Raw genomic sequence first — 13,357 nt, forward strand, 5'->3', positions numbered from 1 at the left:
TCTCATATATGAAGCACATACCACATTTACCTACTACTGTTATTAAAATGATGAATTCAAGCTCTGGCTAGTGGGTTTATTTTTTCCTGTTTACACCAGAATAGTTTATTTGATTCAGCATATTTTTTTTAATTATACAACTCACATTCAAATACTGATCCTTTAAACGTAAAACCATGGGGTTGAAATGCACGGATGTATAAATTATCACCTTTGTTTTGAACAAGTTGTTGAACGCACTGAATGTCACTTCAGATCCAAAATGGCGAACGTATGAGGTCACATAGCGCCGGCCAATCAGAGGAACGTACTACTGGGGAAGCCCACGTGGGGGACACCGCGTTCTGATTGGTCGATGTCGCTAAACTCCATCGGCGCACCTGATTGGTCCGCGCAGGGTTCTCTCTCTGCAGTCGGGTCCTCGTGTCAGTGCATAGTCTGTGTGTGGTACAGCGCGCGGCGGAGGAACTGGGCATACCCAACAGCAAGCTAGTGGTATATTTCACAACGGCAGACATTTTCACCAAATTAACCCGTTTTTCTCGCCATAAAAATATCTCTGGACTTACTGGAAGATTCGTGTACTACTACTGGATCGTAGTATAGGCTTTTTTGAAGTTGTTCGCCGAGGGGTTTCCGACGTCCGACCGGGACGCAGAGACGCTCTCTGCCGCGGGATCACCGGAGGTTTTTTTTTTCTTTAAAGGACTCTCAAAGGGGGCAAAGTGAGGAGAAAAAAGCCGACTCTATCCTTCCGTGGTGAGGGTTTCAAAGTGAAGGATTTTACGTTTTGTGTCTGGATACTAACATTTTTTTTTACCTGTGCAAGAGGAGAGAGAGAGAGGAGGAATCAGTCGAGACAAAAGGTAAAAAGGGCGACATGAAGAGAGCCGCTAACAAGACGGGTGGTGGTGGTGGTGGCTTTATGGCAGCCGACTTTGAAAGCAGCAGCAGCTCCTTGTTTTCTGATCTTTCCCGGACCACCAAAAACAAAAAACCCCGTTGTGTGTGTGTTCTGTTTTTTCCTCTCTGTGGAAGACAACTCGTTAGATTTACGAGGAAAAACAAAGCACCATGTCGCCGAGGTTTGATCAAAAGTATCAAGTTTGTTATTTATTTGATACGTCGGATCAAACGCTTCTTGTTTTTTCCCTCTCAGTGTATTATCACAAATAATGAGGGCGACAGATTTTAGACTTTGTTTGTTTTAACGAATAAATTCTCATTTCCAGGGAGCAGATTGTGGATCTGCCCCTTGTTAAGTTCATAAAGCTTTAATTCGTGTTGATTTAAAAAGGTGCTGCTATATACGGTCGCTTTTCCGAGAAAGTGATCCAGCTCCTCAGTTGTGTCCCCTTTTTTCTGTGTGTTTAGGTTATACAAAAGAAGAAAAAAAAAAGACCGACGAGGTGATAGATCCAATGGTCGGGGTCTGAGTGTGATCCTCGCAGCCGCGCACAGGGCTTTGTCCGCCGCCATCCTGCGTGTACAGGGGAGGGGGTGGCGGTGATTTACCGCACCTTCACCGGGATTACGGAGAGAAAGAAAGAGAGAAAACACACCGAATTCCCTCGTGTATAGGACTCGACATGTATCCACAAGGCCGGCATCCGGTAAGTAGCTTGTGTTTGTCACTATTTGTAAATTGATGCAAATGCACCGCCCTTCAAAGTGTAGCCTAATTAGCTCGTCAGAGTGGAGCTGCTGATCCACACCTTACTATTTATGGTCTGCATCGGTGCTGCTGAGCTCTTCACTCAGGCAGCAAGAGACACTGTGAGAACCGTGTTTATTTTATTGGCAACAAGATCAGAGTTTTTTAGTACAACTCAGGGAAGCAGATCATCGCATCCTGCTGTAAACTGACTTAATTTCTCAGGGCGGTTTGTTATAGGTGCATTTATTGTCCTTTTTTGTTGCGCAGCATGCACTGAAATCTCACAGCTGTGTGTATGATTTATTTATTTATTTTTATATCCCTCTCTCATTTCATCACCCCCCTTTGCCCACCCATGTATCATAACTTTTGAGGAAGGGATGAAGTGACCTGCCTCTGTCATTGCACAGTGTTGTTGAGTGAAAGTGGCTCTTTCCTCCACCACCAGTCAGGGCTCAGGGGAAATGTGAGGACAGTTTACTGAGAAAGAGGAGGAGGCGAGAGATGAGACTATTATCTGGGCTGTGATTGTGTTATTTACACCTGTGGTATCGCTCCAATCGTACTTTTTTTTTTTCAGGCACCTCACCAGCCAGGGCAGCCTGGCTTCAAATTCACTGTGGCAGAGTCTTGTGACAGGATCAAAGACGAATTTCAGTTCCTGCAGGCCCAGTACCACAGGTAATGACTAGTCTACTGTAAACAGCGCTGGCTTCCTGGAAAGAATAGGAAGGGGAAGCTGCCTCTGTTTTGTTCCATTTTTGTAGCTTCATGCACAAACTCTACACTGATATAACAAACACACAAATATATCTGCTCTGAATTCATTGCTTTAATTCAATTACGTATAGAAATCTACGAATTAAGCATGGTTTTAATTTGCCTTCTCTCTTCCTCAAGTCTCAAAGTGGAGTACGACAAACTGGCCAATGAGAAGACAGAGATGCAGCGTCACTACGTCATGGTAAGAGGAGTCTTTGTAAAGCCGTGTGTTTTGATTTAATGCTGTATCCTCCCTTTAGCCTCAGGTGAACAGTCACAGGTGGTGCGGCCCCTGTGTTTTTGCAGAAGGCCGTGTTAAGCATTCGTCCCTGCTTGAAGTTGTTGACTCACGCCTGTGTTTTCATTGGATAAGGAGGCGCAGGGTGGGGGTCTGTGGAGGGCCAGTTGAAACTCTAGCAGGGGTCAAATGTCCAACTATTGATTGTGGGGTGTGACGGCCCCCCTCTATGGCTCTGGGGTCCTCTTTATGACTCTCCACCCCCACGTCCTAACACACCCGACATGACCCACTGGGGGTTAATGACTGGTCTGCTGCCTTTGTGCATGAATCAGAGGGCTTCCTATGTGTTTTTTCTTCTTCTTAACTCTCCCAGGGTGAACCGCAGGGTCATTCAGACACTTTTGACACACCCAGGGGTTTCTGACACATGGGGGACTTTGTGTGTTTTTCCTCAACCATAAAGATAATAGACTGCCTACTGAGGCTGAAATACATTCAAAATCTCACAACATAATCAAATTGATGTGCAATGCAATTGACTTAACACAAGTTTCCCATCAGATAAAACTTGTGTGTAACACGTGTAACACAGAAACTTAATTACACTTACTAATGTGGCTAATTGGTAAATTAATTAATTGTTAATTAATCAGCAACGTTTTTGATCATTTATGAATCATTCAACTACTTTTTTAGTTAAATGCCGAATTTTAAGTGAAAATTTGCCATTTTTCTTTGTTTTCTGTGATCCTCAACTGAATAATTTGGGATTTTGGACTGTTAGTTAGACAAAACAGGAAATGTGAAAGGTGATACTTTGGGCTCTGGGAAAATGTGATGGAAACTTTTCAGTATTTTCTGTAAATCATTGATGAAAATCATAGATCTAACATCATAACAATATACTTCCATTACAAGTCAGTAACCAATTATATTCAACCCAGCTCAGCTCTGTTGTGTGAACTGTGTTTCAACACTTTTACCTTTCATTGAAACCACATTAGAGCTGAGACAGATTCCTATCAAAGTGCTGCAAAGGGGTTAAGTGTGAAATTAAATTATACTACATTCACTTCAGAGCTCCCTGATGATCAGAAAGAGACTAAGAAAAATGTGCGTCTGCAACAACAACAAGCCAACTCAAAGGGTGTTTCTAAAACAGGAGAGGCTTCATTGTGTACAATCTTTATCTGACAATTGATTTAACTACAACCCCCATGCTTAGTATATGTGCTTATCTTGTTTGTATATAAAAGGAATTACTTTATCCAAATGCAGCAGCAGCAGTGCCTTAAACATTATTTTCCCTGTTGGGAACCGCAGGGTGGTCGGAGCAGCTGTAATAAGTGGAAGATGTTTGCTGTGCGTTTGTTCAACAAGAAAAACTACTGAGCTTTAGTTTGAATCCATTTGTGGGCTCACAAGTTTTTGTCAATCAGCAGCCGACAATGTTGTTCTGAATAATAGTATTGGCTTTTCTCATTGGTTTTTGAAGCCACAGGCAGTGTTTGTGCTACTGGCGGTGCCCAATAAAAGTTACTGGGAACAGTAGCCAATCATTTGTCTGCTGTGGTCACAAAAAGCACACAAAGTTGTCAGCCTCTGGTTAATGTCGGTGTTTTTATTAATGGTCCTTGTCTGTGCTGCTGCAACATATATTCATCTTATCTTTTAGTGTTTGGGTGCTTAAGAGGTCTGACAAAACTTTCATACCTTTTTAAGAAAACAAAAACTTTGTGATCCTCAGTACAGAAAAGTAAAAACAAAGTTTCCTGGAAATCCTGTTTTTAAGAACCCACATCTGGGATCTTGTCTTGGTTTTAGCAGCCTTTGTTATGTATTCATGCTTTCCCGTCTCTTCTTCTTTTCAGTACTATGAGATGTCCTATGGGCTCAACATTGAGATGCACAAACAGGTATGTAGCCATATCAGAGATGGTCTGTGTAAAGACAAAACAATGTTGGTTTTTCGCCCTGAAAATGCTGACAGGCTAAACAACACGAAGGGCACGCTGCCTGATGGGGATGGTTTGATAAGATTAAAGTGAAGTATTTGGCAGACAGTCTTAGAGGATGTGTTTTTGTGTGGTTTGTCCTTGTGTGTGTGTGTGTGTGTGTGTGTGTGTATTGTACTATTGTGTGTACGTGAATTGTCAGGAGTGGAGTCTGCCTCCCCGGTGCCAGCCGCACTAAAAGCTCATTAGTTCAGCTGCCACCCAGCACTGGGCATCGTGCTGCAGTGGAAAGACTACTATGGAAGAACAGGTCAAAAATAAACCTGCAGTTTCATAAACGCCTCTTAAGGAGCTGTTTCAGTAAGGTGACGGCATAGAAGCAGGTTGTTCTTTGAACTGGTGTGCTGGTTGTGGGTTTGGTTCCACCTGCTGTGTGCAGAGGTTTTTGGTTGGCAGGGTGGTGAAGTTTTTCTAAAAAAACATCCTTCAACCTGAAGTCTTAGTTAACGTAAAAACCCCGCAACACCCAGAATGCACCCTGTTGAAGTGTCGTCAAGCAAGACACTAAAGACTTTTTTTTTTATCTGTCGTGGTTCTTTACATCATCATATCTTGCAGCGCCCTTGGATTCAGTGTGTTTTGAATTATGTGATTAGCTAATTGACAGAAAATCCATCACCAAATCGTCAATTAATTATTAGGTTCAATATTCTGTGGTTCCAGCTTCCCAAATTTGAAGATTTGCTGTTTTATACTACTTTAAATCATGCATATATTTGGGTTTTTCCACTAAGTCAGACCTTATTTTTCTATTTTCTGACTTTTTATAGACTAATAATTGGTTAATTGAAAGTATAATGGACAGATTAATAGTCGTTAGTTGCAGCGCTTGTTCTGTAGATCTATTCAACAATTAAACCATAGTGTCACAAAATGGCGTACAGCTCCTTTCATCACTGCGTAGGTGTGTCCACAGAGTGCTGACAGTGTGTGTGTGGTTCAGTGAAGGCGTTTGCTGATCTCACGCCTGCTGCTGTTCATACACACTGCAGTGTCCTTAAAATACAAGACATTACCCTGCAATGAAAGCCAAGATTACACCTGTAATAGCTGTAAAGACTTCAAGACAAATCTATTCAGCTGAAGATTATTTAGTCAGCTGTGTGCAATCTACATATTTTTCAACAGAAATCACTGTAATCTTTTATTCTTTTGACTTCTCTGGCTCTTCTTTATCTTTCAGCACTTAAATTTCCCTTTTCCTTGATTCCATCCTGCCTTCTGTGTTTCCCCTCAGTCACCTCTGCCTCCTCAATTCTCCTTTTTTCACCTCCTCCTCTGTGCCCTTATGTCTTTTCATCGCTGCCCCCCCCCCATCCTCCTCCTCCTTCCCCTCTGTCTGCCCCGCCAGCCCAATGATGTGATGTGAACGATGGCCCTTGTGTCATTAGCTGTGTGATATGATGTATGAGAGTGGGAGTCTGTCAGAGAGGGAGAAGGAGAGAGAGAGAGAGGTGGGGCGGAGGCTTCGTGGCCCTCAGATCTGGAAGGTTAATGGCATCAGTGGGAGGGTAGCCCAGTTGGAACAGCAGCACACCGCACAATTCATCAGGCGTTTTTTTCTTTTATGTGTGTGTGTGTGTGTGTGTGTGGTAACTAGGTGTTTTCTGTTTATCAAGGAATGAGGAGCAGCCCCATACACACTCCCCATTCTTGAGTGTTTTCTGTCAGGCACTTATCACCAACAAGGAGGTTGAAGCGACACAGGGTGGGGGGTGGAGCTGGTTTTTATGGGTGTACGCTGGTGGCAGTGGACAAAACAAGAGGGGCGGGGAGGGAGGAGGGGGTGTTGGAGACAGGAAAGGAGCGAGAGGCTTCAGGATAAATGGGTTAATCGACTGATCCTCTCCTGTGCATCTCCTTTGTTTATCAATAAGCCCCGCGGAGTCGACGGAGCGCCCTGAATAATGCATGATTCCTGCCACCTCCCTTCTCCTTCCTTCTTTCTTTCCTCCCGTCTCCCGTCCCCGGTGAGCGAGTGTTTGTGATGACATCAGCGAGAGGTAAACAGAGAGCCCTTAGCTTGTGTCCCTGTTATTGGTAGGAAAAGCAGGGAGGAGGTTGGATTATTAGAGGCAGGCAGACATATTAGTTTACTTGAAGATTTACTGCCACGTGTGGGGGGGAAAGACAGGATGAACTCCTTTTTTTTGTGTCGTTATCACAACAAAGCTGGATTGAAAAGCACATACACACTCGCACACACACACACACACACACACACACACGTGGTTATTAATAAACACTCATATCCCTGACACGGTAACACTGGTCGTAACTTTACACACAAGTTCCTACAGATATGACCCCCCCCCACACTCAGCCAAAAGGTTGCTAGTGAAGGGATCTGTGTGGCCGCTGGGGGGGTAATTTGTTTTGACAGTGTCTCTTATGATGGCAAAAAGTGCAGGGTGGTGGTAATCACCCTCGCTTGCTGTCAATAAGTGATTTTAATTAGCGCAGCTCATTAGGCTGCCGCAGCAACGTGCCCCTGCTGACTTTGTGGTGTGGGTGTGGTGGGGGTTGCTTTTGTTTTTTTCCAGTACCTCTGTTCTCTGTTGTGGCCGCTGTTTATCTATTCTCGTATGCCCGCCTTAATTTTGATTTCAGCTCCCCTTTTTGTGGTAAATTGGAAGCAACGGGAACGTGTGTGTGTGTGGGGGGGGGTGTCATCAACGAATCACCATTACATTTGTACACTCACTTTTGTTGCACCTCTTTAGGTAGCCATTTTGTGTTAGCAGTTATGTCCATGTGTCCGTTTCCTCACTTGATGAGTGAATGAGGGAAACAGAGAAAGTGCCTTATCAAGGAGAGTCATGTCCGTTTCCTGGATGGAGGAAGAGGGTGAAAGGAGGAGCAGAGGCAGGCAGGGAGAAAAAGAGAGCTTGTGCAAATGAATAATTTATACAGGATTCCTGGAATTGTTTGCCAAGGTGATGATGGCCGACCTGTCTGTAAGCCAAAACAAACTGACTACGAGAACACACACTCACTCTCTCTCAAGGGAGGTTGACGAGGTTACTGAAGGCTGTGAGACATGCTTATTTTGATAGCCAGGCAAGAAGGGCTGGTAGAACAGTGTTACACAATTAGTGTCTGGGGGTGTGTGTGTGTTTGTGTGTGTGTGTGTGTTTGTGTGTGTGTGTGTGTGTGTGTGTGTGTACTCAACCAGCTGATGATGATTTTATGTCACTGTTGATGTGGTGAAATAGAAATCTTCAGAATAAGAGCCATGAAAAAAAAGTGTCTAACTATAAGGTAATCAGATGTAATCTGTCAGAAAACAACCCATTTCCATATGCTCCCCTGCAGAAAGGATGTCACTTGAGTTTTGTGTATGAGCTGAAAATAGACTGACATGCACATGCAAAATATTCTTCATGCATTTGTAATGAACAAGATACCTCTAAGTGCCTCTTTCTTCCTTTGCTCTGGCTGAGAAGATAATTCCTAAACAGCCATCTCTGCCCCCCTCCACCACCACCACCCCACCCCCACACCCCCCACATCATATGCCACTTGTTTTCTGCGCCAATTGAATCCTCGTCAGAGACTCTGCTCTCCACTTGGGGGCTAATGCCTGGAGCGACAAACAGCCAAATGGCTTTCAACGCACCATTGACAGAGGGATGCAATGGAGAGAGAGCCTCTCCAAGCTCTGGTGCTACTAGACAACCCTGAGTACCTGTAATTGTGGAGCTGCAGTGAAAAGCTTCTGCCGGCTCAAAAGCTTCTGTTTTCAGTGGCTTTAAGTGACAATAAACTCTTTCCAGTGCCTGTCTCTGTTGCTAAAAGCACTGTGGAAAATAGTGGCTCCGAAGTAAAGTGGAAGTCATTTAAGAGTGCCGCAACTCATCAGATGTGATGGGTTATCAGTGTTTTTTTCCCCCCTCCCGTCAAAAATGGCTGTCAAAAGTCATGTAAATAAGGCATATGCCCATTTACCCTCCTTAACAAGTGTGAACTCTGTCTGAACACAGTGGAGCGACTAGATTTGAGAAGGAAGGACAAGATGTAGCTGCTCCGTTGAGGGTTTCACAGCATACTTCTCAGGTTGATGTGCAACTCATGTTTGCTGTAATGTCCTTTTTAAACTCTCGCTGTGATACGACAAAATAAATGGCTGCAGAGTTGCAATAATTAGGTCAATGAAGAAAAACAAGAACGTATACGAGGGAAATCTGCTCCATTGTTTGATTTCCTGGCACCAAATCAATCTTTTAACTCTGGGGTAAAGTTTTAAAGGAAACTAAGTGGTTTGGGAACATTTGACCTTAAAAAACCCTCAACGCAACTCGGCTATGCAAACACCTGGCGTTCCTGCTATCGAAAACTGCCGAGGTAAACCTGTGTTTTTTTGGCACGGCGCATCAAACGGTTCATTACAAATGACAACAAAGTGCAACCTGAATTCCAGGGATGTTTTTTGGCTTCAGATGACGACTGTGGAGTTGTGATTTGCTAGGAACAAATGGATGGCTTTCATTGTGACTCAGTTTGTGGTGAGGGTTTTGTAATGTTGTTGCTCTAATAGTCGAGTGTATCAGCATACCGCTGTTTCCTACACGCCCCATGTTGCTCCCCTTGCAGCCATTTCCAGAGAAGTGGTGTGATACTGAAACACTCTAATCCTACTGTGTGTCATTGTATCCAGCCCCCGCTAATGATGATGGTTTATGAGTCTCCAAAGAGCTACCTCCCTCCTTCTCCCTCCTCTCTCCATCTCTCTCTCTCTGTTTCTATGTCAGCCCCCCAGTGCAGCCCCCTCCTCGCCAACCCACTCCCAGTTATCCCTCATTAATTTCCCGTGCCGATCAGATCGACAGGCCGAAAATTCAATTTAATGACCTGCCTCTGTGCTGCGCCTAATATGATTTTACAGGCTGTTCTGGTCAGGGCCTCAGCCCAATTTACATAACGATCAGCCCTGCCAGATAGCGTTGCCCCAGCAACAGAAGAGGGGGGGATGAGGGAGGGCACAGAGGAGAGCAGTGGAGATTAGCAGGGAGGGGTACGAAGAAGTGTTGGGAGGAGGAGGAGGCTGGATGGAGAGAGAAAGCACAGAGTGCCTAAGGTCAGACAGAGGTTTGTGAGATAATTCCTGACAGGCCAGCAAAGGTCTGCCCCCCCTTTCCTGCCCGCCCCCACCTCCAAAATGAAAAGAGTGACACCAAGGGTTGTGCAAAAGGCTAGTGGCACCTCCTCCCCCATTTCTCCCCCCCCTCTTTCACAGTCAAACAAGGTTAAGGGATAAAATGAGTGGAATGCAGCAGCGTATAAAACGGCGGGAAAGACCCCTTCACCCCACACACACCTGCTGAGCCTCCACCCCGAATGTCTCAGAATCAATTAGTTCACCTCCCCCGGTTCAGTCAAACCACATTACCTTAGTGTCAAATCACTTCACCATTCATCACCCCCTCACACACACCCCCACCCCTTCCCCTTTATTCTGCTTTCTACTTTTGTCTCTCCTTCTTCATCTTCTTCCTCCCCCCTCCTCTTCCCCTCTCTCTCTCTTTCTGGAAAGTACAGATTTTTAAAAAAGGAAATGGGTTTAGACAGAATGTCTTGGGACATTCAAATGCGGTAGGCGGGCAGCGCAGCATATCCATTTGTCCAAATGCAGCGCTGTAAAGTGCTCTATGTGCATGGAGCCGTGCAGTATCGTCTTACTCTGCCAGCTAATATTCTGTGGTCGATACCAAAGATGCCTCTGATAGATAGGGCCAGAGAGTTAACCTGTCTGCTTCAGCGTGCCCCACCCCCCTCTCTATGGGCCGTAATTATGAAGTATGGACCTCATTAGGGTCTCTCCAGCCAGATGGCATTAGCATATTTCAGCCTCCTAATGAAATAAGGCCTGAGTCTAATGGAGGCAAGAGAGAGTGGGAAGTAAATTTGTTCTGAGGCGGTCCCAATTTAGTTAAGAAATACATGGTCTCTCCAGTCGGATGCTGCATAAATACATTTTGTTTTATAGGTAGTTTAGCTGCTTAATTCTAGCGTTGTCTGTGGCACGTAGCTCACCCCCCCCCCCCCCCCAAAAAAAAATAAATGCAATTCTAACATTTTTCTCTTTCCTCTTCTCCTGTAGACTGAGATCGCCAAACGTCTCAATGCAATCCTGGCTCAGATCATGCCATTCTTGTCACAAGAGGTGAGTGTCACCCTGGCTCACAGTGTCTAGAGAATGAGAATTAGAGTCATTTTATTCACCTGGCAACTGTACGGGATGTTGTTAGGGGAGGCTTGTGTGCAGACACCCAGGATCAAAGCCTCTCATATAGTTAAAAGGATGTAAACTCTAAGATGTTTTGCTAATCATCAGTCTTGTAAACAATAATCAATTAGTCCTAAAACGATTATGAAACTAACACGAGCAGTTAACACAAAGCTGAATTATGTATATGAATCCTAATTTAAATTGAGCACAAGTAAATATTTTCCATCTCTCGTCTCTCCGAGTTGTTTCTCGTGCTCCTTCGTTGTTCAACAAACAGCCAAACGAGAATATATACACGACCGAGAGGGAAGCAGGACACTTAAAACAAAGCCCAGTCAATTCTTGTATCAATAAAAATGGCTTCAGGGTGGAAAATACCTTCATTAAGCAGACAAATAAATGTATTGCCTAAACTACAACAACAGAATTCAATTTCACTAGTTTCCATTCAGTCTGAACATCAGCTGAAATGCCTTCGCTGTATGTAAACCTGTGTAGATAAACCGTCGCCACAGGAGAGTATATTTGCTTTTTCAGTCCTCTGTTATGAATTCTTTTTCCATCAGGAATCTAATCTTTGTGTTTTTTGTGTCCTGCAGCATCAACAGCAGGTGGCTCAGGCTGTTGAACGGGCCAAACAGGTGACAATGACTGAGCTGAATGCTATCATCGGGGTACGTGGACTTCCCAATCTGCCTCTCACTGTGTGTATACCCCCTCTTCTTTCTTCATTTGACCCAAAGCCAGGGGCAAACCTGCATGCACAGACAAGGACCAGCACTCACACACACACACAGGCATACGTTTAAGCTGTTCAAGCGTGCTGCATTACTCTTACAGGTTTATTTCACCTTCATGCGCTTCAGCTGAAGTGTTGTATGTCGGGGATAATCGGGTAAAGGGCAATAGATTCAGGAGGAAAATGAGGGTTAAAAGAGAATAAGAGCAGTGTGGTGTATTATTCTGCAACCACTTTCTTCCTCCTGTCTGCGGCATTTGAACATTCAGACTGCATATGAACGAGCAGCACCGTGTCCTCCTCCACGCGTGCAGGCATGTCCCTGTCTCCAGTGGTTTTTATTTGAGTTTACAATGTTTGCAATGTGCTGTCATATTGTTCACTGGTGTAATTTCTCTGAATGTTGGTTAACCATGACCTGTCAGCACGCAGGGCGCAGTTCCTAACAGCAGCTCTGCCCTGATTAGCTTGACTTAGTCAGAATCAAAGAACATCTGATACACAGTAACACAGTCCAGACAGAGATCAGATCATGGTGTTTCTCAGATTTCACTTTGGCTGTTTTTTAATTGGATAAAACGTTTTAGCCAACAGGCTTGCCCCCACCTCTGACCCAATAGTAGAAGGATTTAGGGCGGTCAGGTTAGGACACACATTGAGATTGCAACAGAGATTAGATCACAGTGCAGAGTACAGTACAGATACTGAGCCTCTCTAAGATGTTTGGATAAAAGGTGTTTGCTTTTAAGTATGTTTTTAGGTCAGATTTTTACCCTTATAATAAAATTTTCCTCTGATTCAATTGAGGCCTCTGCAGCACTTTAAAAATCAGTAATTGGCCTTTTAATAGTTGCAACGACCCTAAAAATACAATTTCTTCTCTGGTCAAATAGACTGTTTAGTGATTTGGTCTGCCATCTGCTTTTATTTAAAAACTAGCAGCATTTTAATAGCCAGCTTGGACCCAGATGGATAACTGACCCTTTTGATTAGCCCTCTGTAGCAGAGGTTAGTCAGCGGTTAGCTAGTCCCAGTGGTAGGGGGTCAACTCTAATGAGAGACGGATATCGAAATTCGATTAAAGTAAATGAGCCAGGAGCACAACCCCCAGTTTTCCAGGTAATTACTTCCTATTTCCTCCTTTTCTCTAAAAAAAACAGCTCACAGAGACTGTCCACAACAGGAATGACCCTTCTTTCATTAAGGGTGGGCAGGGCCAGACAGAACACACACATACACACACGCTCTCGGAGGAAAACAGACCTTAATTATTTGAGTGCAGAAATGGCAGGTGATCAATCTCCCCACAGTGTGTGTGAGGTCGCTTCAGAGTGACGATGGTTCAGAGACTATCAGGCTCCGTCAGCCTTCTTATAACAGTTAGATCAGGAGATAGATTTGAGTGTAGACACACACACATACACACACACAAAGAGACAGTTGTTTGAAAAGTAATCACCAACTATTGTGATCATTTATTAAGCAAAAAAAGCCAAAACAAGTCCTGGATCAGCCTCTCAAAACAAAGAGTTTGGTGTTTTATATTGGATTAATCTTTGAGTATTGGACTGTTGGTTGAACTAAGTAAGCACTATAAAGATGTCAGCATTGAACAGTATTGTGTGAAGCATTACAAAATGAATGTAACACGTTCATGAAAACCTCTAAATGGGGTTAGAGGTGAGAAAATGTTGAGAAACTCTTCTAAGAAATC

At 44.1% G+C, this 13,357-nt stretch overlaps 1 protein-coding gene across 7 annotated transcripts in view; it reads left to right on the forward strand.

Annotated features, from left to right (window-relative positions):
- Positions 1-680: 680 nt before the first annotated feature.
- tle3b (TLE family member 3, transcriptional corepressor b) overlaps positions 681-13,357 on the forward strand; it is a 31,325-nt gene continuing 18,648 nt past the window's right edge. For 6 of the 7 annotated variants that reach the window (XM_053323612.1, XM_053323581.1, XM_053323588.1 and 3 more), the window contains exons 1-7: positions 681-866; positions 1,375-1,613; positions 2,238-2,338; positions 2,558-2,621; positions 4,532-4,576; positions 10,776-10,838; positions 11,504-11,608. In XM_053323612.1, coding sequence (XP_053179587.1) covers positions 1,590-1,613; positions 2,238-2,338; positions 2,558-2,621; positions 4,532-4,576; positions 10,776-10,838; positions 11,504-11,608 — 402 coding nt within the window. In that variant the 5' untranslated portion in view covers positions 681-866; positions 1,375-1,589. The remainder of the gene's footprint in view (positions 867-1,374; positions 1,614-2,237; positions 2,339-2,557; positions 2,622-4,531; positions 4,577-10,775; positions 10,839-11,503; positions 11,609-13,357) is intronic. The other variant, XM_053323597.1, reaches the window with a different exon arrangement.

The sequence above is a fragment of the Scomber japonicus genome, chromosome 1, assembly GCF_027409825.1.
Source record: "Scomber japonicus isolate fScoJap1 chromosome 1, fScoJap1.pri, whole genome shotgun sequence".
In the NCBI taxonomy this organism is placed as follows: domain Eukaryota; kingdom Metazoa; phylum Chordata; class Actinopteri; order Scombriformes; family Scombridae; genus Scomber; species Scomber japonicus.